The sequence below is a fragment of the Takifugu flavidus genome, chromosome 15, assembly GCF_003711565.1.
Source record: "Takifugu flavidus isolate HTHZ2018 chromosome 15, ASM371156v2, whole genome shotgun sequence".
Lineage (NCBI taxonomy): Eukaryota > Metazoa > Chordata > Actinopteri > Tetraodontiformes > Tetraodontidae > Takifugu > Takifugu flavidus.
In genome coordinates, this window is record NC_079534.1 from 1,984,658 (window position 1) to 2,009,223 (window position 24,566).

Below are 24,566 nucleotides of genomic sequence, written 5' to 3' on the forward strand. Positions count from 1 at the left end.
GACATGTCAGCAGGACTACGAGGTTTTTGGGTTGTTTTTTTAAAAAAATTAAATGATTTTTAAAGAATGTATATATCTGCATGCTGCGACATTAGCAAACAGCCTGAGAGCTCTCCCGCGCGGGATTTATCTAAACTCCTAATGGAAAAACACAGTGTGGAAGTGCCATTTCAAACCCAGCCCGGTGTAATCCGCGGCCCGCCGGGGTCCATTTAATCAATGCTGCAGCCATGAACGCAGAGGAGGAACCGGCAAATGGATGCGCGGCTCTGAGTCAGCGCGCAGGAGATTAAACAGTAGAAGTGGATGAATAATGGAGCAGGGGAATGCTGGGAAAATGTGGCGAGTCGTCAATAACTCCGCCTGGGAATTATTCTGAGAGATGTTTCCAAAAAAGAGGCAGAGCTCTGCTGAAACTGTCTGCGTCTCTAAAAAGGAATTGTCCTTAATTAGCGTCTCTCCGCCGCCGTCGCTCATTTGCGCCAGATTACCTGGATCGTGACGGGAGCGCCCGGAGAGGCGGTGACAGCTCCCCCGCAGCTCCCCGCTGATTAACGGGAAAGTTTGGGAGTCACAGGAAGTTCAGTTCTTTCAGGGAAAAAAAAAAACCCGCCCCGGATCAACACGGATCCATAGCTGACCGGGTGGTGGCGCTCAGATCCGCCTCATTACTCCGCCGTCGATGCAGCCAGACGCGCTCCTGCGGGGCCCCGCGTCGAACCCCCCCCCGCTGGGAGACAAATATCTGCAGAAACGGGAAAAGGTGGTTTTCCGCTCTTCATCCGTCCCTCATTAACGCGACGTTTGTGATCAATCGGATGTGACGTCACAAACACCTTTGGTCGTGTTTTATTTGTACGTGATGTGTCACATTGGCTTCTATTGACATGAAAATTGAACTACTTTCCTCGGCAAACCTGTTCCTGTTAACTCAAATAGACAATCACGTGACACTGAGGCACGTGAAGGTGGTCAAGACAACTTGCTGGAGTGAAAACAGCGCCGGGATGGAGAGTCACGTGACTTGGAAGGTGCCCTGCTTGTTGGCGGTCTGAAGATTTTAACCCACAACCAGGTGTTGGGGGGTTTGATTGACAGGCAGGAGAAAGAGGAAGTGGGCGGGGCCCATTTAACAGTCCGCGTACTTTCACACAAACGTGCACGTTGGCTGTAATGCGCGCGACAGCGGCAGCTCTCCTGCGCACTGGATGAGCGTCACGTTCAACTCTCAGGGTTTTCGCGTCTTCTCAGCAGCCAGAAGATGCGAAGAACCTTGAAAATGGTGCGCGGAGATCTGACAAATGGAGACGGCGAGTCTTTAAATTAATTAAGGAGGTGGGGGGGTAATAAAGGGGGGGGGGGGGGCAACTCCAAGACAAGCAGACGACTCCATCTGGTGATGGCGCTCCTGATAAGACCAGAAGGCCTGAGAGGAGCAGCTTCCTCTCCCGCGGTGGGTGCTGCAGGTCAGGTTATGGGATGGAGGGAGGTTTCAGATGCGCGTCAGCTGCTTTTTCCTTGTGTTCTTCGCATATTTCATGCAGCCGATCAATAATTAAGCCGCCGAGCTCCCGGAGAGCGGAGCAGCTTTGTGTCTGACACCAATCTGGAGGCTCCGAGTTCTCTGATCGCATCGGAGTTTCATCCAGAGCAGAAGACAGACGGCGGATTAGACGGATAAATGAATGAACGCTGACATAAAGACGAGCCTGTCATGCAGAGAGCTGATGTATATGCTGGACGGCCGCCGTTGCCACGGTTCCCTTCCCAAATAACGCTCCCGGTCACTTCCCGAGCCTGGCGAGAGCGTTCCCGACCATGTGACCTGCTCCCACTGTCCAACCTTTTGTTGTAATAAAGCTGGTTAAAGAAAGCTGCCCGTCACCGGTTCACGTTGACCCAAAGCATGCTGGGAACTGAGCTCTAGTTAATTAGTGCACAAAAAGGGGGGGGGAGACCATGGGGGAGCTGCATGGACGTGTGTGGACCGGGGGTAAAACCAGGGGTAAAAGCGGGGGTCTGCAGAGAGCAGGACACAGGGACTCCTTTGGGGGGAGGGACTGTGTGTGTTCCTGTGAGGGGGGCCTCAGTGGGAGAGTGGGGCCACACTGGAGGGATGAATTAGCAGTGTGAAGGGGAGCCTTGTCCCAAAGCTGAGGGGCTACTGACACACACACACACACACACACACACACACTCACAGACAAAAGGCTGAGTGGATCCGGTGGACCAGTGCAAAGCCCCAGACTGGAAAAGGTCAAAGTCTGACATGAGCTGATGGGGCCGGGCAGTCTGTCAGGACCCTGCGCTGCATTGAAGACATCACTTTGATGAGCAGGCCTGGAAAACTCTGGCTGCTTTTAGAAACCAGAGAAGAAGAACCACTCGGAGAGCGCAGACCTCTGCTATTTGTCCCGTTATCTACATTTCTTGATCATTTCAAACAAACAGACAAACAAACAAACACCGACTATCACATAACCTCGTTCTCCTCCCTTGGCGGAGGTATAAACGACAACACCCCCCCCCCCCCCCCCCCAGAAAACCCCTCTGAGATTGGGTTTGTGGTGCGTTCAGGATCGACGATGCCTTCAGGGCCACTTTACATTTACAGGACAACGCTAGCAGGTAGGTGTCGTCACGCAAACTCCCCTGATGCGCGTGAAACCGCAGGTGCTTCTTATGTACTACCAGCCTCCGTCCCCAGCGGAAGGCGCTGCGCATCCATCATCCCCCTCCGTGCGCGACAGCCCCGGTATTGACGTGCGCGTCAATGTGGCCGCTGTCCGTTTAATGCCGGCATCGATCGGCGCTAAGGCGCGATGAGCGACGCATTCGGGCCCGAGCGCAGCGACGCTGGCTCGGCCAACCAACCAACCAAGCAGCCTCCTGCTCCCACCTCAGCGACCCTCCACGCCAACGGTCGTGAAGCGCGACGCACACATCCGGTAGAAACCGGAAATCTTTCGCCTTGTTTCAAAATAAAAGCTTAAAGAAGAGGACAAAAGTATAAAATAATGAATCCACAGAAAACGAACATTCTCTATATGCGGGACTCAGTTGTTTACAATAGACGTTATGTTATGGGGGGGAGGTTCGTTGCTATGACATCACCAGCTAGGATGACATCATCCGTGAAGGCAGCAGCTGTTTACTAGAAGTCTGACTCAGACTTTTATCGCCTAATCGATGTTTATATGAACAGATGATGCTGTGAACAAGCTGGTAATAACATTTTGTGACCATGGGTTATTTCCTCTTGTGTTTCCCACACCTGGTGTAAATAATCTGGACCTAAAAGCCCTCATTTCACGGCGATGGGGCATTAGTCCGTTTCTGTATGTGCGTGAATCTTTCGGGGTGAATTGGGTGATTTTTGTGGACCCCAAAACGCAAAATTCAAAATGAAGAAATAAATAATTTTAGCTCAGAGACAGAGAACCAAACACCTTTAAAAGAACATTTTTATAAAGGATAATTAAATATCTGTATTTCTAGTAGCACACGTTCACCAAACAGCCCATATTTTGAAGGCCATCACCGGAAGCAAGATGTCAGTATTATTTCCCTTCATTCTGGACCCCCCCACCACCACCCCCACCCCCCCAGCCCTCCCCTCCTCCGTCCTGGTGTTGCCATTCCGACGCACATCTCTCACAGACGAGCAACAGCTTCGAGCACGGCGGATCGCGGAAGGTCCCCGAGCGCGCAGAACCCGCTCCAGCCCCGGGTTCCGTCCGTCAGCCCGGGCCGGGCAGCAGCCGGGAGATGCGCCCTTGGACCGAGCTCGGGTGTCGCTAAAGTGGCATAAAGAGAATGAGACTGGGAGCAGCGCTGCTTTTGCACCAGAACCGCGGAATAACAGAACCCGTCTGAACCCAGCAGCAAAAAAAACCTTTTCCTTTTTTCTTTTCTTTCTTTTTAAAAAAGAGAATTGGGGGGCGCTGAGAGCCCCTCGGCTCCACGATGAGAGGGACACAAAGCTCGGCTGCGGCGCCCCGTGCCTGAGTCTCCATCCACCGACGGATTCGCGCTCCAGACCTCCTTCATGTTGCAGACGCCTGTTCTATGACAATGGATCACCTGCTGTGGGTGTGCAGCCTCGTCGTCCCCGCGGTGCTGGCGGTGGAAGGTACGTGTGCGCCTCTGCGCCCTCGCCGTCACGCCAGGAACGGCGCATTCATGGCTCGTGCATGTCTTTGATTTTAAATTCCGATCATGTGACCGGTCATTTTCGCCCTCCTGCTGCAGCTGCGGACTCTCCACATCTGTAACCTGGACCCCCCCCCCCATTAAAACTCTAATTAAACCCGAGCTGCGCTGGTAAATACGCGGCTCCTCCCGGTATCAGTTGGCTGTGACTGTAATCAGTGTGGGTGTACGCGCGCGTTGTGACACCCCCCTCCAGACCCCCCCCCCCCCCATCCCAGTTTCTGTTGTGGCTCCTGCTTTTGTCCCCCGTTGTTGTCACACCCACACCGAGTAAAGAAGCCAACCCACCCACCCTCCTTACCTGACGGACCAGCCTGTTGGGGGCTCGTTGAGGGGTTGTTGGGGGGGTGTTGGGGGAGGGGGGGGGGGGGGGGGGGGGCCCGGGGCAGATCAGCCCGAGGCCCCCGACGCTCCACCGAGACACATGTGAAACACGTCTGACGACAAGTGTGAATTAAAGGTCAATGGCTTAACAAGTAGCTGGAGCTCTCTCCATCATATAGAACACCCCCCCCCCCACCCTCACCGCACCCCTTGAGCTGTAGCTACATATTCCTGCCCCCCCCCCCACACACACACACACAAACACACACCCTCCCGTCTCGATCCGCCTCTGCTGGACCTCGGCCAGCCGGATCCCTCATCAATTCTGGTGTCAGCGAGTGAATCAATGCAGCGGCAGCAGCCCCCCCCCAGGTCCCTGCGGGTTGTGATGATCACCCCCCCCCCCCCCTCGGTCTCCCCAACCGCCCCACGCTGGCTGTTACTCACTGCTCAGAGGTTAACTCCTGTTTGTCCTCTGAGGATAAACGTGATCGTGCGACGGCCCCCTTTTTTCCAGCTGATTTAGCTGCTCATTATAAATTTAGCATCATTTATTAATTTCTCTCGCGTGGTGGTGGTGGTGGGGGGGGGGGGGGGGGGAGCAAAGAGCAGCGCCTCGATGTCCGACTGCAGTAAACGTCTCGCCAACTATGACATTTTTATGCCGCCTTGCTCTCGTTTGCAGTCAGCGTTTAGTGTCGCTCCGGCTTTAAAGGCCCGTAAAGTGGATGGGGGCATTTGATGAAGAATCCTGGGGGGGGGGGGGGCTGCACGGTTATCTGTTGGCTTGAGAGCCAGTGGGGACTGATTTCAAACCTTTAAACCCCCCCCACCCCTTCATGTTCAGCTTCTGATCATCGTCCAATCGGCATTGATGTTGTTGTCCTGTTAATATTTCATGTTTGCTCGTTGGGGGTGTCATCATAGTTAAAACGACCCCCCCCCCACCACTCTCACACACACACACAAACTGAATAAAACATTAGCATGTGTGGGCTCTGCAGGCTGGCGAGGCCTTTTGGGCTCGGCCGTGCCGGGGGTGGGTCCGGCGTGTTACGACAGCGGGGGTGACCTCAGAGGGCCTGTAAACCGGAGGAGTGGGGAACAAACGGGGTCTTTGAGCAGCTCCCGGATGATGTCACGCGCCCCCCCCCCCCCCTCCAGTGAGGCGACGCGAAGTTTGGAGCCGCTCCGGCTCGAGTTTGCTGCATTTATGGGCAGGTTTCATTTAAAACGACGCCAATAAACAAAGAGAATAAAAAGAAAATGTGCTGGCTTAACGCGGTGCAGCTCCGCTCCAGTCCGGGTGCATTTGTGCAGCGTCATGCGCCCCCCCCCCAGGTGCTTTTCTTAAGTAAGCGCAGAGAAACCTGTCCTCTCCTGTAGAGCCGCTCAGGGCTGATTTGGGTGGAATCCTCTTTAACGCGGGGGCTTTTCCAGATGTGACACCCCCCCCCCCCCGCGTGAGGGCCCAGCTGCGGATGAGCAGTCCTGCCTCCGGGACCAGGGTGACGGGCTGGAGCAGACACCCAGGGGATGGCTGAGGTCAGCAGGGGTCCCACGCCCAGCTGGGGGGGACCGAGGGCCGAGTGGAACCGAGCAAAGACAACAGCCGCTGATTGTGCTGATTAGCCCCCCCCCAATCAGGGAAACAACTCGCGCTCACTCGTATATTTGGGGCCTGACAGTTGAAATTATTAGCTGCTGCGCTCAGAAATGAGTGATTGCAACTGATTTTGCATTTACAGACGCAAAGTAAACACACATTTGCATTTCCTATTGTGTCTGTGGGGGGGGGGGTTAAGGGATCCTGTAGGCATCCACTTGTAGGATTATCTGCACATATGAGGATCCTGCAATGAGCCAGCAGATGACTGATGTTATGAGTTCATTTGTCTTTAAATGATTATTAGCATTCATTTATTTACCAATTAGACAGAATACAGCCACTTACTAGCTTCAGGGCAAAAGCTATTAGCTGGAATTTAGAGTGTAGCTTGCTAGCATAATAAATAATAATACAACTTCCTAAATATTTAAACATGCTGCTGCAGGAATGTTTACTCAGTTTTAGTGCTAAACGGTAATTAATTATTGTTAGCGAAAGGTGGCGCTGCCACGTGAGCGACAAATGAGACGGTAAGGTGTCAGGTGACCCTTGACGAGCGTGCAGTTTTCTACATTTTGCAGATGTAAATGAAAGCAAGCGTAATTCCAGCCTGTTGTCTTCCAGAGCTTCCGTCTTCACCCTTTGTCCTCCAACATCTACGTCCATGCCGCGCCTCCTTTGTCTCGCCTCCTATTGGCGTTTTCAGCGCGTAAAGCAAAAAAATAAAAAATAAAAATAACGCGGGTTTTTGGGCGCCAACATGGATCTTCATTCAAGATCTTTGATGCTTTGATCTGTCGGGCAGATCTCCTCTCTGATCTCGGCGACTACAGATGGACCGGCCGTCCCCTCAAGGACGCGGAGCAACAAAGACCCGAATCCTGGGACAAATGTTGCTGCTGGCGCCCGCAGGACGCCGCTGTTTGTTTACCCCGCCGCCGCCTCCTTTTGCGGCGTTATCAACGACTCGCGAGCAAATGGTGCTCAGCGGGCGCCGTGTCATCCGGCCCCCCTGAAGAAAGTGTAATTGTTTCAGTAATTATGCGTTTCGGCGGCGGGGGAACGGCGGGGGTCAGGGGGGCTGTTTAGTGAGAGCCGGGGGGGGGGCGTTGGGGGGCCCTCTGGGAGCTGATTGACAGGCGATGATCAACGACGGCAGCCATCGATCCTGATGTTTATACTCTGCCTGGCTGAGCTCTCACCTCCCCCTGGGGGGGGGGTAACTTCAGTATCACCGCCCTCAACTGGTTCTACTGGGCCCTGACCATCAGATAAGCTACACGTTTGCACTGGGCCGGTTCTGGGTGCCCCCCAACGCCCCCTAAACGTGTGAACCTCCATCTGCTGCCCACTGGAGGCATCCGAAAGGACTCTTTTTTCCCTCTTTGTTTCCCCACAAATGAATGTTGGGAGCAGCAAAAGCAGCCGGGGCCCTAATGAGGCGGCTGTTGTTGTCTGAAGAAGCTGAGTGTGTGTGTGTGTGTGTGTGTGTGTTATTAAAGGAGACAGAGGAGCTTTTACCTGATGGCCTCGCCTCCTCGCCTCCTCATTTAACCCACCTACTCTTGTTTTTTCCCCTCTGCAGAAACCCTTATGGACAGTCGGTGGGCAACCACGGAGCTGGCGTGGACAACATTCCCAGAGAGTGGGGTGAGTGTGTGCATGTGTGTGTGTGTGTGTGTGTGTGTGTGTGTGTGTGTGCCCCCCCACCCCATTTTTGTTCCATTTGCTTGTTAATAAAGCCCAGTCTGCCTGCAACAGCACACCTCCCACTGTTTTATATCTTTGTTTTTGCTGTGTTTGTTTGCTTTCTTGGATGCTAAAACGGGGAGAAGCAAATGAGAAACACACCAGCACAAACGTGGGGATGGGGGGGGGGGGTGAGTTTGGGGGGGGGGGGGGGGGGGGTGAGTTGGGAAGTGCCTTAAAAGGCTCACTTATTCACCTAAATGTGCAGAAACTCGTGCGCAGACTGGGGATGCTGCGTCCTCCCGCGATGGAGCGCGTGATAATTGAAAGAGTGCGTCCGTGTCTTTTGTAATAAGGGCCCAGGAGCGTATTCCAGACAGAAATTAAGGTTTTCAGTAGGTGCCCCCTGTCGGAACGCTGGGAAAATAAAACAACATGAATTTGACCCCGGGGCTAACAGCCTGACAGACCTCCCCCACTCCCCGGCCGGTGTAATTTGTCTTCGCTACGTGAGCGCGGAGCCAGTCAATGGAAATGGTGCGTTGCCGTGGAAACGGTCTCCGGCAGCCCTTCCCTCTTCCTCCCGTCCGCGGAGCCATACGTCACGGCGGCCCCCCTCTCCAAACGCGTACGTTCGGCAGGGGCCCCCGACGATTATCATATTTGTCAGGTCCGGCGCCGACGTGTTGCCGTTGATTTACGACGGCCCGACATCGACTCCCGGGCTCATCGTTTGGGAATAAATTGCACGGGAGCTCGGAGACGTGAGCTGAGTTATGCATTATTTTTTCCCAGTTGAAATAATCAATTCCTGGGAAGCTCATTTGTTATGGAAACGAAGCGTTCAGTCCGAGAGGGAATTGGGCTAAAAAAAAAAAAAAAAAAACCAAAAAGGATTGACTCCTCACAAGGTTATTTCCTAATGGACTGAATTTATAGACTGGCGAAGCCATTTATCATATAGCCTGATTTTAATTACCATATTCAGATAGCGGTGTTAGCCAGGCGGCGCCGTCGCTCCCATTTGTCAGTCATTCTGACGGTTCCGTGCCGAGTTACAGGGTGTAAAACTGCCCCCGAGCCTCCTGCCTGTGTAGGTGTGCACAAATATACAGGACGTATAACACCCCCCCCGTCTGACCTCAAGTGGCCGAGAGCGCCGCCGAAGTGCAATTACGCTAACGGCGCTACGCGGCTCCGCCACAGGGCTGCAGCCACTGAACTGTTCTGTCCCTCTTGTTTGTGCAGTGGGAGGAGGTCAGCGGCTACGACGTCTCCATGAGCCCCATCAGAACCTACCAGGTCTGTAACGTGCAGAAGCCCAACCAGAACAACTGGCTGAGGACGGACTTCATCCCGAGGAAGGGCGTGCTGCGCGTCTACGTGGAGCTCAAGTTCACCGTCCGCGACTGCGCCAGCATCCCCAACATCCCCGGCTCCTGCAAGGAGACCTTCAACCTGTTCTACTACGAGTCGGACGGGGACACGGCCACGGACGCCAGCCCGCAGTGGAGGGAGAACCCCTACGTGAAGGTGGACACCATCGCTCCGGACGAGAGCTTCTCCAAGAGGCAGGCGGCCCGGGTCACAACCAAAGTGCGGAGCTTCGGGCCCCTCTCCAAGGCGGGCTTCTACCTGTCCTTCCAGGACCTGGGGGCCTGCATATCGCTCATCTCAGTCCGGGTCTTCTTCAAGAAATGCTCCACCACCATCGCAAATTTCGCCGTCTTCCCGGAGACGGCCACGGGGGCGGAGGCCACGTCCCTGGTGATCGCCCCGGGGGCGTGCGTGAGCAACGCCATGGAGGTGTCCGTCCCGCTCAAGCTCTACTGCAACGGCGACGGCGAGTGGATGGTCCCGGTGGGCTCCTGCACCTGCATCTCCGGCTACGAGCCCTCGGCAGACAACACCCAGTGCCAGGGTACGCTTGGACCAACGCTCCGCCACGAGTCACCTCGCTCTGCCCGCTCGCCACGGTTATTGTGGCTCCTGAAAGCGGGTGAAGGAGGGTGGAGGAGAGTAGGAATTAATGAGCTGTTGCAGAGCGGAGCGGCATACAAATACGGCAAGAGCAGGACGGCAGAGAGGGAGCGAGATAAGGTGGAGAACGGAGAAGGAAGTGCAGATAATAGACGGGAGAGGTGTCCGGGGCCCAGGATGGCAGGGAGGGAGATAGTGGGATGAATGTAAAGGACGTTTACGGAAGAAGAGGCTTTAAATACACGTGTCAGGTAGTGAATGGTGGCCGGGGCTCAGACATTCCTGGTTTCAATGCAGATTTGGAGCTCAGTCATGCCGGTTTGAGGCGGTTCGTGACAAAAAAGGCCGAAAAATGTCGGGCGAAGCGGTGAAAACCCGTTCGGATACGGAGTCACGTGAGGGAAATGTCAGCATTTGGGATGGTTCTGAGTCCGTTGAGTGTTTGCTCCGTTTTCACCATATTTATTCTGGTAAAACTGGAAATGGGCTAAGGTCAACTGAAGGTCACTTCCAGGCTGGTGCAGAATTTATCGGATCGATGGAATTTTGGTTAATTGTTGAGCGACGGAGCGACTATTTCCACAACCACTTTGACAAAATTTCTTATATTGGATGAATTTGTTTCTTCAAAAAGGCAAATTCTGAGGAAAATCAGCCTTTTTCCATCCATAGCTTTCACTCTTGGAGTTCTGAGCAAAGCCGGAATTGTTAATCAAAATTGAGGAATTGTCGAGTTCCCAGCTCTGGCTGCCAGCGAAAAGCTGCGACCTGTCAAAGACGCAACGGAAACCGGTGGCAGGAATGAAGACAAATGAAAACCGGGGCGTTAAAGACAGACAGGTGACGCCTCCTCTCACCTGGGCGCCGGGAAAAGTGTCCGACGCGCTCCGGAAAGCTCATCCGTTGCCATTCAGCGGCTCAAGGTTAAAAGCATGCCGCCGTCATCTGATAAAAAGCTCTCGGGGGCCTCGGCCACGCTCGCCGTGAGCAAGTGTAATTTCCTCTGCGGCCTCCCGTTAGTTAATCTGCAGGCGGCCACACTCATTAACGGCGTCCAGGCGGGCGTGAGCCAACGCCGCCACCCGGACATTAATCACGCAGACGTTTCATTTCTTAGCGCGCGCTGGCCGCTAGCTCGCAGCCAAACGCGAGAGAAGACGGAGGAGGTCGGGGGGGGGGGGATCATTAGGGTATCAGAACCAGGAGTGTCCTCTGAAGAGGTTTTATGGATCGTTCCGGTCTGGGAGAGGAAGCAGGAAAACAAACAAATGCAGGAGATGGAGGGAGGGAATAAAAAGCCGTCGCATTAGCTGGGGGGGACCAGCTGCTTTTAGCCAAACGGCCCCATTGTTGGGAATCAGAGACCAGGGTCCAGGGTGGAGGACCACTTAGGCTAACTAGCTAATCACCCCCCCTCCTCCCCCCTGCTTTTACGAGCCCCCCCGCTGGCGGAGCAGATGTTCGCCAGAGTCCCCGATTTTACTGCAGCGGTCTGGAATGTGAGGAACGGTGGGCCACCGGAGGGCAGCCAGATCCAGACCTTTTGGTGCTAATCCCTTTATCTGAATCCTACTTTATTCCGGGTTTATGCCGGTTTATCCTTAAGGCTCGATATCAGCCGACCTTCAGCGAGGCTCCTCTGGAATTCTGATGAATCTCATCCTTTAAGAAACCCCCAGCGAGCGTTTCTAATTTGCGTCTACGCCGATGCGTTCCGTTAGAGCTGATTTATCGGCATATTAGCGCAGCGTTTGGGGCGGCGTGTTTGTACAGGGCGGTGCGGTCACATCTGGGGGGGGGGGGGGGGGGGGGGGCTGCTGAATGATGGGTTTGAGGTGTATCCTCCTCCTCTGAAGGATCCTCCATCCCTGTTTGTTTGACAACTGCAATCTCCTGTCAGCGGGCTATCGCCGTCTCCATCATCGCTCTCACCACTCTGGCGGGAAACTTGTCTGTCAAGGAGAGTGTTTTTTCCCTGGGGGAGGGGGAGGGGGAGGGATTAATGTCACCTCGTCACCTCTCTGAGAAGGAAAATGAAAGTGCAGATGTAAATATGTGCTGCAGATAAGGCCTCGCTGCTCTCCACGCCGGCGTCTGCGGCGTAGCTGCCGGGCAGGTGCCGCTTTTGTTCCCTGACAGGCGCGCGTCTCTCGGAGATCAGTGTTGGCATCTCTTTGTTGTTGTTGTTGTTCTCATTGTTGCTTTTCTCGTCCCGCCCGTCCAGCCTGTTTCCCCCGAACCTTCAAATCCAAATTCGGGGACGGATCCTGCGCCCCCTGCCCGGCCAACAGCCACACCGGCGCCCGGGGAGCCAGCATTTGTCCCTGCCAGAGCGGGTTCCACCGGGCCGACAGCGACCCGCCCGAGTCCGTCTGCACCAGTAAGTCCTCTTCAGTTTGAGTTCACAGCTGTTCGGTCCAAACGTCATCCAGTGGCGATGACATCATCACCTAAAGAACGCCACGCAACGCCACCCCGCCTGAGTGCGGTTTTGGCGCGCTAACACCACCGATGGGATGGTGTTTCCACACTTCCGATCCTTCCGATTCCTCCATTGGGCCTTGGCGTCTCCGTGTTGTCGTCGGCAGGTGGCTATTTTTAGTGTAAAAGGCCCTAAAACGCTGGCGTGTTCTACCTGCGCGGCGACAAAGTGCAGTCAGGAAGGTGGCGAGCAGAGTGGAGCCTTTAGTGGCTGAAAGCTGCAGCGATACGGGCGCCGCGACCCACTTAAGAATAATGTCATAATATTTCGGGGGAAGTCAATGTTTCTAACACGAAGGCTAGCTTTCTTTACGGACGATTCTGGCAACATGACGTACCAAATTTACAAGATTTCTCCCGATTGTTAGCTGCTAGCTGTTAGCCGCAGCGTCGAGTCGCAGCAACAACTCAGAGAAACTTGCAGATATTTAAATGTTTCGCTGGCGAGGCTGATTTGGCGCCGGCTGTAATGTCCCCCGTTGTCCCGTGCAGCTCTGGTGTCACGGCCGGCGCGCCGATGGAGCGTGACATGTGCCGTGTTATACTCACCCCCCGGGGGGGTCTTCTGCTACGTTAAGTGACGCGTGGGGCGCTGCGACTGTCTCTCCCAGATCCCTGTCACAGGAACACTTTGGACACTGACCAGTCCGCACGAACAGGCGGGCGGAGGGTTGGACGGCTCCGTCCCTGCGTTTGAGCTGGACGCTGAACTGGAGCCGTCTAATAGGAGCAGACAGAAGCGGCGCTACGCAGCCGAGCGCGTTGGCGCTCGCAGACCGACCACCTCTTTCCTGCTTAGATAAAAACAAGGATTTGTGGATTAGAGCAGAGCAGCGTGGGATCACATGACTTATTAATGTTTTCGGGTGTGTTTATTTATTTATTTGCGGCAGGATAGGGTTTTTTTTCCCTCTATTTTTGCTCTTCGGGGCTTTTTAAATCAACCTCGCTGGTTTATTTAAAGGAGAGAAACACTTCTTTTTTTCCCCCACAGATCTGTTTAATTATTTCTCTCCGCTGGGGGAGGATAATGTAACTAAAGCCTCGGCTCTGTGGTTCCCCTACCTGCCCGCCGTGTTTAACGCCCACACGTGTCCTCCCCAGCGATCCCTTCGGCGCCTCGCAACGTCATCTCCAGCGTGAACGAGACCTCGCTGTCCCTGGAGTGGGAGGAGCCCGAGGACACCGGCGGGCGGAGCGACCTCGTCTACAACGTGGTGTGCAAGAAGTGCCTGCGGGACCGGAGCCCGTGCACGCGCTGCGACGACAACGTGGACATCGCCCCCCGCAGGCTGGGGCTGAGGCAGAGGAAGGTGGTGGTGAGGAACCTGCAGGCTCACACCCGCTACAGCTTCGAGGTGCAGGCCGTCAACGGCGTCTCCGGGAAGAAGTCGGTCCCGCCCAGCTTCTCCACGGTCAACATCACCACCAACCAGGCCGGTGAGGAGAAGATCCGTTAATTCATAGAGAAGCTGCGATCAATACCACTTAACAGCCCCACAAAACCGGAGCGGTTGGTGGGCGTTGCGGCCCGTCAATGTCGGCGACCCTCGTAATGAGCTTGTTGCGTCTGTATCAACAACAGGCGTCAACAGGATCAGCCGGGAAAATCTGGGAGAGGAGCCGGAATTAGGACGACAAACAAACAATAGGAAGCTAATCTAGGAAGGCGGAATTTCATTAGCCAATATTTGCGTCTTAATTGTATGTATGGCTGAAGGGATTAAGGTGGATTTACGCAGAGGCGTGCACGCGTGGCGACAGCGGCGCGTCTCCTAGCCCCTCCCCCACCGCCCGGCGTCGTCATATTTACAAGATGTACGTAAAGTGACATCGTCTCCCGTAGCTGGCAGGAACTTTGCCCTCTCCTCCCACATTTCACCCGCACTTTGGTACCAGAAGGGTTCTGTTGCGTCGCTGCTCCGACATTATTAAATCAATGTTTTTCTCATCACAAATCGGCTGAATCGACTCTCAAAGTCACGACTGTAAACACGGGAAATTACAGCATCGGAGTTAGTGGAGCAAATGTGATAAAAGGTAAAGATCTGGATCAGACCAGTCGGGCGTGGCAGCTCCAGGACTGGGTAACATTACAGATCCTGGTCTCCGTTCTGGAGACAAAGTCACCTTTCGACGCCTCCGCTCTTTATCCGCGGCGTCATCAGCCTCCAAAGGCTTCTCAGGCTGCAATTACTCTCCTGGTTAACCTGCACTTAATCCACCTTCCTGCGCTTTATGGGCCGGGACAGCGGCCGCCCACTGAGTCACTTTCAGGCTTCACGGCTCAATAAAACGCGGAGAACGGCGAAATCGCCACGCTTCTTTTACTCTGAATCTGAATTTTCCTACTGTGGTAGTTTTTTTTGTGTCATCAGCTCAGAACCTTGACGTCTCTGCTTTGCCCTCTTCTGTCGTCTGACCACAGCGCCCTCGGCCGTGCCCACCGTCCACCTGATGCGATCCAGCGCCGACACGCTCAGCCTGTCCTGGCTGCCCCCGGACAAACCCAACGGGGTCATCCTGGACTACGAGATTAAATACCATGAGAGGGTAAACCCCGCTCAAATACAGATTACAGTGTTTGCCGTCTGAAAATCCACAATCCTCGCCATGTAAGAGGAGGCGGCGATGATGGAAAAGAGTAATATTGAACGATGAGAAGCCTCGGAGGGATTTGTAGCACCTGGCGAGGTGGAGCAGCGCTGGTATCGATCTGCTTCCTGCAAATAGAAGATCCCGACAAACCCCTGAAATAGCACATGTGTGTCTTGGCTACATACGGAACACAAAACGACTCATTCAACTAGCAAAGTGCCCCCCTCCCCCAAACTGGGGGGTTTAAACATGGTTTTAAGGTTGGGGTTAGAATTTGTACGTCACCGTAAGAATAGCAAAAAGAGGATGTGTGTGTGTGTTGTGTGTGTGTGTGTGTGTGTGTGTGTATGTGTGTGGACCTTCAGTCCTTCCAGGACAAGGTCAAAGCCGGACGGTAGTAATTTGTCGGAACTGAGAACAAAACTGCAGATTTATTCCGGTAATTCAATTTGTATGATCCCGAAGGCGGCAGGTTAGGGTTTATACCCCAGGGGGGTTCTAACTGCCCCCTGTGTCCCTCCAGGGCAAAGCCATGTCCCACACCGTCACCTCCCAGCACAGCTCGGCCAAGGTGGAGGGGCTGAGGGCCGCCACCCCCTACGTGGTGCAGGTCAGAGCCCGCACCGTGGCCGGATACGGCCGCTACAGCAACCCGATGGACTTCAGCACCAGCCTCCACAGTACGGATAACCCGAGTCACGCTCCGTAAACATCCGATAACGTAGTTTTGCTAACGAGGGCTTCAGGTCGCTAATTATGTGCACGCTGGGAACCAGCGCAGCTTTAATTGGTGGTTGACCCGCTCGTTTTCCTGCCACTCAGGCGACCCTCAGAAGTCGGTGCAGGACCAGCTGCCCCTCATCGTGGGCTCCGCCTCCGCGGGCCTGGTGGTCATCGTCGCCCTGGTGGTCATCACCGTCGTCTGCCTGAAGTGAGTGTTTTTAATCCTGAATTTCAATAATTCCGGTTGTTAGTGAGACGCAGGAAGAGGAGTTACATTTGAACACCTTTAAACGGGCCGCGCCTCACTCAGAGGGCTCAGCGGGTCGGGCGATCCGGATATTCCGTGTGGTAAATCGGACCCGCTGACTTTGCTCCGTTTGGCTTGTTTACAGGAAGCAGCGCAGTGGCTCGGAGCTGGAGTACACAGAGAAACTGCAGCAGTACAGTAAGTTCCTGTGTCCGTCCCCAGAACTGCCCCCGTCAGGTCGTCTGGTCATGCTCCTACAGTTAACCAGCTGATTGAATCAATTATCCAATTACCCGGCGAAGCAGGAAACTATTAAACTATCTGTGCAGAAGAAGTCAGCGCTGTTGATGTCCGGACATATGCCTGCTCATAAATATCAGATTTGTTTATGTTATAAACAAAGAAAACAAGGCCGTCTGGGAGCGGCGTCATTGAAAGTCCATTTGGGTTATTTATCGACAGTATTGCGCTTGATGAATAAAACATTGAAATTCAAACTGGGATCAATGAAGCTTCACTTCATTTGACATAAACGGCGGAAACGTTCCTGCTTCTGAACAAATGGACGTTTTATTTCGAGCAACCTCGAATCTTTACATTACCACGTCCCGTCAATATTGAGGGTTAGTTACCCGGGAAACCAGCAAGACAGAAAGATAGCTGTAAAAGGCTCCCTTCCTTCTGCCTCTTGTATGCTAAGCTAGGCTAAGCTAACTACGCCCCAGCTGGGCTGCTTTGTATTCATGGCGAATCGACTTGTTTTGGTATCAATCATCTCAACTCCGGCGCATCGATCAAACCGTCTCCGCTGTTCATTTACTCGCCAATCAGCCACAACATTAAACCCATCTGCTGTTCCTCTAATTAGAACCGATCTGTAGGTTCTGCACTACGTGCACCTCCCCACCCCCACTTTAAAGGATATTAATGCAACAGGAAGTGTTTCAATGTGGCAGCCAACTGCTGGAACTGGGGCCTATTGGGGATTTCTACCTTTTGGCTTTTTCTGTTGGACATTTTGTCCCCTCGTTGGCTTTTCCCTGCAGTTTCTCCGGGGGTCAAAGTCTACATCGACCCTTTCACCTACGAGGACCCCAACGACGCTGTCCACGAGTTCGCCAAAGAGATCGACATCTCCTGCGTGAAGATCGAGGAAGTGATCGGTGCAGGTATTTTAGTTCCCCGCAGGGTCCTTAAATTTTGAGGCGAGTCCCAAGGTGTCATCTTTCTGGGTGGCAGGGCTGGGGGGTTCAGAGGGGGTTCAGAGGGGGTCTGAGGTCCTGCCTGAGGTCCTGTTTACACAGCAACGTTTTCAGTTTTCAGTGCAGACGACCACGTATGGAAAATGATCGCGCTAAGACTACCGATACGCTAAGACTACCGATATGTTGTAGTACACGTAGCCAGCAGTTGGTGGTGATGACCCAAGTTCTTCTTCTATGCTTAGGTGTCGTCCATGACTGCTCCTACACGCTCATTTGCCTGCCGCTGTAGTGCACATGCCCTTTCCACGTACAGAGCAACGGAATCGGCAGCGTTTGCCAAACGTTCTTCTCTGGACGTTTCGCTCCAGTTTTAGGCCTTTTAGGGCAAACAGCCCAAAATTGAAGCAAGGCTTTGATATTTAACCCGAAAACATCGTGTAAACAGGGCCTAAAAGCTGCTGCTGCTGGGGGGGGGGCTCCTGCCTCGCGTCCTAACTTCAAATGACTGTCTGCCCCGCTCGCCCAACCTCCCCCTCACTCTCTTTCCTCCCACCTTCAACACAAGGCACCAAAGTCCACCCCCACAGGTTCCTGGCTCCTCCTGTCTCCCCCTTTCCGGCCCCCAGGTTGCACACACGATCGATACCGGTCACTCCCTCCCTCCCCAACATCTTTGACCTCTGACCTCCTGCTCCTTCCCCTCCGGTCTTCTTGTCTTTCAAACCCTCTCTTCAGCTTAGCTCCTTCACACCCAGTAACGTTCCCTCTCCCCTGCATTGTCCCCCCACCCGTCCTCCTCTCCCTCGTCACCCTCACCCCGTCCACTCCCCCGCCCCCCCACCTTTCGCTTCCTCGACCCAGGTGAATTCGGCGAAGTGTGCCGCGGTCGCCTCAAGCAGGCCGGCCGCAGGGAGATGGTGGTGGCCATCAAGACGCTGAAGGCGGGGTACACCGAGCGGCAGAGGCGGGACTTCCTGGCCGAGGCGTCCATCATGGGCCAGTTCGACCACCCCAACGTGATCCGGTTGGAGGGCGTCTTGACGCGCAGCTGCCCCGTCCTCATCATCACCGAGTTCATGGAGAACGGAGCGCTGGATTCCTTCCTCAGGGTAAGTCTGACGTGCGTCTGACAGACGAGATCACGTTCTGCAGGTATCAAAGCCGAGCGACACCTCCGGGTTATCGGAGTGTTTTAGTCTCCGTAAAAGCCCCCGCGGCGAGCGCTGGCGGAGCGGTTGAGATTAAATGTGCTACATAACGCCTGCAGACAAGAAGAGGACGTCTACTCGCCGTGACTGACTGATGCCGACAGCCTCTCAGACGCTTAGACTCCTGGTGGAGCGCCGGCGTTCACCACACTTCCTGCACGGCTGCATTAGCGATCTGAGGTTTGGGGCCCGGACGGGCGCCGCCTACACAAACGTGAACAAAAGGCGGAATGTTTCCAGCAGCTCTGGGATCATTACATGCAATTTACAATCAACAAAACCCGTTTTTCTTGCCTATCGGCGCCGTGAAGAGCCTCGACTCACCGCCGCCGTTAAGCGGGATGAGGCGCTTAACGCCTCCTGGGGATCGATGGCGAGCCGCCTCAAAAGCAGTTTGTCTCCGAGCGCGGCGGAAACGGCGATAAGAGACGGAGGGAGGAGATATTGATGACATTGACGAGCTGCGACGTTGAAATCTCGGCTCGGTTCCGGCCGGCGTGGGCCAACGGCGAGCAGCCGCCGTTTATTCTGGTGGTTTAAACGCGTCAGAACATCAGCAGCCGCGCGGGGAAAGAGCAGAACTCAGATCCACACGAGCACAGCCGAGGATTCGCCCCCCAACACTGGGAGGTCAATCCAGGTACGGAGGCGTTTCCCTGGCAACAACCGAGGCATCCTGCCAAATTTCATCTTCCGGTGCGTCACCTTCCTCTTCCTCGTCTTCCAGGCTGATACCTGCAGCTCCAGCACCATCGACGCTCCAACACAAAGATGTTCCTCAAACCAAAATGGTTGTTGTTGTTTACTCAGACAACAAATAAAAGGCGAATAATTAGCAGCAGACCTCCATCTCGGCTCCTCTCAGTCAGCTGTCCAACAACGATAAAAACGCCTTCCTCCGCCTGCGCTCGCCGCCGCCGTCACGCCGCTGGTGTCTCAGAGCAACTCCTGGTTCCTCTTTGGCGAGGACAGCAAAGGGTTAACTCCAGACATGAGAGCGTGTCCTCAGGCTGCATAAACACACACACACACGCATATGCACGACATATGCACGTACTGCACAGAAATAGCACGCAGACGCTCCTACGTGCACGCCCGCGTGGCTCTGCAGGCCTGCTTTGAATCACGGCTGTTTATGGATCCGTCCATTCTGGCGGCCGCCGCCGTCCGCCGTTGCTGGCGTGTGCCGAGTACAAAGCGGCGTGTTTACGCGTTTGTCCCGTCCTGTCGTGCGCTTCTGCGCGTTCCTAACGGGGAGTCAAAGGAGGAATTTCTTCTTTTCTCCCTCCAAATTCTTCTTCTTTGAAGGATCCGGGCCAGGAGCGGCCTACTTCCTGCCTTTCCCAGAGTCAGATCACACGTCGGGTTCCTCCGTCGTTCCCAGACATCTGACTTATTGCAGTTTTCCCCCTCGGTTCTTTCCAAACTCCCAAAGTTTCGGCAAAAAAACCCCAAAAAACCAACAGACCTTCAGATGAGCAGAAACCGGCTTTGAGGTTCCTAATTGAGTCGATGGCGCCGCTTTGCTTTAATGTTCAAAGGCATAAATATGCAAAGAGAGCGTTATGCTAACAAGCACCAACTTCCAGCACCTGAAAACAGTGTAAAAAAACAAACCGTCGCTTTTAGTTTGAGCATCTCGCTGCTTTCCTGGAATCCACCTGGAGCCTCGACTGGTGTTAGTGGAACAGCAACGATGTCGTGATTCAGCTAATTAGCCAGCGTGTTTGAAAAGGTCGGCTAACGGCGCCCTGACAGCCACCGTTAGCGTGCCGTGTTTATGTATCCACGGCGACTGATGAGTCTTCCCTTTATCACCCGTGCTGGTTCACCCAGCACCCCCCCTAATCTAAGCCCCGCCTCCCTCCGCAGCTGAACGACGGGCGCTTCACCATGACGCAGCTGGTGGGAATGCTGCGCGGCATCGCCGCGGGGATGAAGTACCTGTCGGACTTGAACTACATCCACCGAGACCTCGCCGCACGCAACATCCTGGTCAACAGCAACCTGGTCTGCAAGGTGTCCGACTTTGGGCTGTCGCGGTTCCTGGATGACACTTCTGCTGACCCCACGTACACAAGCTCCCTGGTGAGCGTTAGCCCGTGTGTGTGTGTGTGTGTGTGTGTGTGTGTGTGACTCAGCTCTGTTTGCATGTTCTGCGTTAATTCGCTCCCCATCACTTGTTTCATGTGTGTAAATATTTGCCTCGTCTGGGAAATTTGCATTTGTGTTTTCCTGGGACTAGCCGCTGTGCTAACGCTAGCTTCCCCCCCCCCCTCCCTCCTTCTGTGTGAACAGGGGGGGAAGATTCCCATCCGGTGGACGGCGCCGGAAGCCATCGCCTTCAGGAAGTTCACCACCGCCAGCGACGTGTGGAGCTACGGCATCGTCATGTGGGAGGTGGTGTCCTACGGAGAGCGGCCCTACTGGGACATGAGCAACCAGGACGTGAGTTCTGCGGATCTGTTCCGCTAGCTTCCCAGTTTGATCCAGCACCTGAGTTCAGAATTCCGTGATAATCAGGAAACTCCTGCTACAAGTTTTCTGTTTTCTCCTGAACTCTAACATGGTTTGGTGCCGCCCATCCGTACGGAGGGAGTCTCCATCCCAACCTTGGGAGCCGGATGACGGCCCTCTTTGGACCCCGACCGGTTCTGCTGCCTTTATCTCCTCATTGCAGATGCTGCTGTGTTCTAGTTCTACCACCTTATGGCCTCTCCGTCGCTCAGAAACGGGACTTTTTTTCCCTACCTGTTGTGTCTCTGCACCAAAGAAGGGAAAGTTGCTTCCTCCAGCGCGGATCTGCTCTGAATTTGGGTTCAAAAAGATCATTGCGACGCTGAGAGGCAGGAAAATAAATAGAAAAGTATTGCAAAACGCCCGTAATGTATGTATAACTTTCATAACCGAACCCACATGCAGTAATGAAAGCATCAAAGTCAAGAGGTTCCATTGTTCCCCGAAGCCTTTGAGCCGCGCTCGCCGCTCAATAAGCTAGCACGTCAACAAAGGCGAGGAATAAACAGAGGTGTTCGCCGGCGCCGAGCCTCCGAATCAGAGGACACGCAGGTGGAGAAGTGCAGCAGAAAAGCTTTATTGTTCCCGGATGGCAACTTTTTTATTGTTGCGGGGAGTTTAGCACCCAAACGGAGCTCACGGAGGCGAAATCAAATCAACGAGCGAGCGGCTTCATCCTCCACTTATTGTCCTTCCCATCAATCATCCCGGATTTGAAGAGGCAGTTCCAAGAGTCCTTCAGATGCTTTTTATATTATTACGATCTTTAAAGTTCCTGAAAGAGGAATGTGTGACAGTAGCGAGTGTTTGATGGAGGATGTGCTGCTAACAAAGCTAACAGATAGATTCACCAATGCATTTCACCGGGTTGAAAGGCTAGCGTTAGCCCGCTAACAGGCTAAGTTGACGTGATTTAGTGTGTGCTAAGTGGCTAGCGCTCATCGGGACGTCTTCCCGCCCCTCAGGTGATGACAGCGGTGGAGCAGGACTACCGGTTGCCCCCGCCCATGGACTGCCCCATGGTGCTGCACCAGCTGATGCTGGAGTGCTGGATGAAGGAGCGGAACCTGAGGCCCAAGTTCTCCCGGATCGTCAGCACGCTGGACAAGCTGCTCCGCAACGCCGCCTGCCTCAAGATGGTGACCAGCAGCTACTCGGGGTGAGTCTCCAAAACGGACCTTTGTGTCCCCCCGGCCGAGGGGGGACGTTCTGGTCCACGACGGAGGACTGTGTGTTGGCTGATTCGGACTCCCGCCGTTTGACTCTGAAGCATCCGCTCTGATTAGCGCTGCCTCGAACGTCACGGAACGTCGGGAACAAAAACTCGTGAAGACGGCGTCCAGGTCAGGTGCCAGCGCCACGGCCTCGCCCCCCCTCCCAAATAGGCGGTTCCTTTGCCAGGACTCGGACTTGGCGGCTCTAATTGCGCGTGTAAACGCAGCGGCTGACCTCGGTTTAATTCCCTCTCGCGCTCGGCTGGATGCTGGAATGTAGGTGAGAGCAAGCAGGAGGTGATGGAGTGTGAGTAATACGGGAGACGGAAGAGCAGCTAAAAGAGAGGAATGTGTTTAATTAGCTCGCTAATGAGCTTTTTAATGCGCCAGGGGAGGACGCGCCCGACGAATACGAGGGGTTGAGGAGCTGCTGATGCTACGTGCTGCAGACGACGCGCTCGCCATTAATTCAAGGCCTCGTTTGTAAGACGCAGCGGGAAAGATGGACGAGAGCGGGAGGGATCGGGTGCCCTGGGGAGGGCCTGGAAACCAAGGAGCGGCCTGGAGAGGGCCTGAAAACCAAGGAGTGGCCTGGGGAGGGCCTGAAAACCAAGGAGCGGCCTGGGGAGGGCCTGAAAACCAAGGAGCAGCCTGGAGAGGGTCTGGAAACCAAGGAGCGGCCTGGGGAGGGCCTGAAAACCAAGGAGCGGCCTGGGGAGGGCCTGAAAACCAAGGAGCGCCTGGAGAGGGCCTGGAAACCAAGGAGCGGCCTGGGGAGGGCCTGAAAACCAAGGAGCAGCCTGGAGAGGGTCTGGAAACCAAGGAGCGGCCTGGGGAGGGCCTGAAAACCAAGGAGCGGCCTGGGGAGGGCCTGAAAACCAAGGAGCAGCCTGGAGAGGGTCTGGAAACCAAGGAGTGGCCTGGAGAGGGCCTGGAAACCAAGGAGTGGCCTGGAGCCAGCAGGGAAAGAGCCAGAGGCTTTTCCATGAGTCGCGTCTCGGTGGAATCGGGATTACCGACCGTGAAAGCGCGTTAGCTCAGGTCGTTCTTCAGGTAAGGGGGGGCGAGAGAGCCCGCCGCTCAGGGCGGGTCGGATGGGCCGCCTGGCCCGGATTAGCTCCCTGTGCTGGTGTAATTTAAGCCGGATCGCGGTACGCTGAGCCAAACGGCCTGAATCCGTTGTTTATTCCTGATATATTAAATAAAGTCGATGTTGAGGCGGATCAGCGCTGACGGAACGCAGGAGCAAACGGGGGGGGGGGGGGGGGGACGCGATGGTTCCGTGAGCGGGAAAACGAGCTGCGGTCCGCTCAGAGGATGAGGTCATGAGACCCACGGGAAACGCTCCAAATTTCCCGGTCCAAACTCCTGTTTTTGGCGTTCTAGCGTGAGCTGACCTGCGATCCGGTTTGTGTCCGCAGGGACCTGCTGCGGCTCGGGGGCACCCTGCCGGGACACAACAGGAAGAGCCCGGACGGCGGGCAGGAAGCCATACGGCAGCAGATGAGCCAAACCCTCCCCATCCGGGTGTGAGCGGAGGAAAGACCGGAGAGTGTAAAATAAAGAGAGGAAGAGGAGGAGGAAGAGGAGGAGAAGAAGAGGAGGAGGAGCCTCTTCACTGCTGTGTGTGTGTTCATTACCCTTGTGGACTTGTGACCCCCCCCCGGACCCTCAGGTTGTGTTTGCATGTCTGCATGTGTTTTCTGCTGGTTGGGAACCAGCGTTCCCGTCCCTCCGTCCTCGGAGACGCCGGGAATAACGTGGGACTCTCGGAGCTGCGCAGAAGGAGATTTCCTTTTTTCTGGGGTGTTTTTCATTTGCTTCCTCTAAAACGCCGTCTTCCACGCGTCCCGGGAGACCGACGAATGTGTCAGATCAACCATCCGGGTCTTGGCGCCGCCGCCCCCGCCGCCGGAGGAGCCGCGGCACCGCTGTGCTGGACACGCCGCATGTGGGAACGTCTCATGTAACCGTTGCGTTGCCGGGCCTCCGGGTCCACGTTTCCTATAGTTTCTGCACTCTTCGGTGTTTTTTTGGGGGGTTTTTTCCTAAAGTTCCAGGGCTTCACTTTTTTATTCCGACGCTCTTTTTTCATAAGATTCCCGGAGAGATTCTTCCCAGACGGAATAACGAGCTCTGGCGACGCCGAGCAGACTGTTCCCGTTTTACTTTAAAGGGCAGGAGGAAGCGTGCGACGGTACCATGATGTAAATTCCACTTTCCTGACGTTTGAAACGGCTCCAGTCGACCTCATCGGTCACCTGACAGGCAGCAGCGCCTCTGATTGGTGGGTTTGTGCCGAGGCCACGCCCCCCCCACCTGTACATAACACTATATTTGTATAAAAGCGGCTCGGCCGCAGGAAGCGGCTCCGTCGTCCTTATATCTGAAAACTGTGTGTGCGACTTCCTCTTCCTGTGCAATTAAAGGTGTTAGATGGAAAAAAAAACAAAAAAAATAAGGAAAAATAAAGAAACTCGCCAGAACTCTGGAGCCAAAACAACCGTTTCTCCTTCGGTATTTTTACGATAATCATATGCAAATAAATTATTAAGTGGA

General features: G+C 54.6%; 1 protein-coding gene across 2 annotated transcripts; it reads left to right on the forward strand.

Moving 5' to 3' along the window:
- The first annotated feature begins 3,625 nt into the window (after positions 1 to 3,625).
- Positions 3,626 to 24,566, forward strand: ephb3a (eph receptor B3a). Of its 2 annotated transcripts, XM_057056759.1 has the most exons (15): positions 3,626 to 4,132; positions 7,731 to 7,795; positions 9,083 to 9,755; positions 12,039 to 12,194; positions 13,400 to 13,735; positions 14,724 to 14,848; positions 15,417 to 15,573; positions 15,716 to 15,824; positions 16,009 to 16,061; positions 16,910 to 17,032; positions 17,930 to 18,177; positions 20,149 to 20,364; positions 20,575 to 20,724; positions 21,759 to 21,952; positions 23,429 to 24,566. In XM_057056759.1, exons 1-15 carry the CDS (start codon positions 4,069 to 4,071, stop codon positions 23,538 to 23,540), a joined length of 2,781 nt encoding a protein of 926 aa, XP_056912739.1. In that variant the 5' UTR covers positions 3,626 to 4,068; the 3' UTR covers positions 23,541 to 24,566. The 2 variants fall into 2 exon arrangements, with proteins under 2 accessions (XP_056912739.1, XP_056912741.1); XM_057056761.1 differs by lacking the exon at positions 16,910 to 17,032.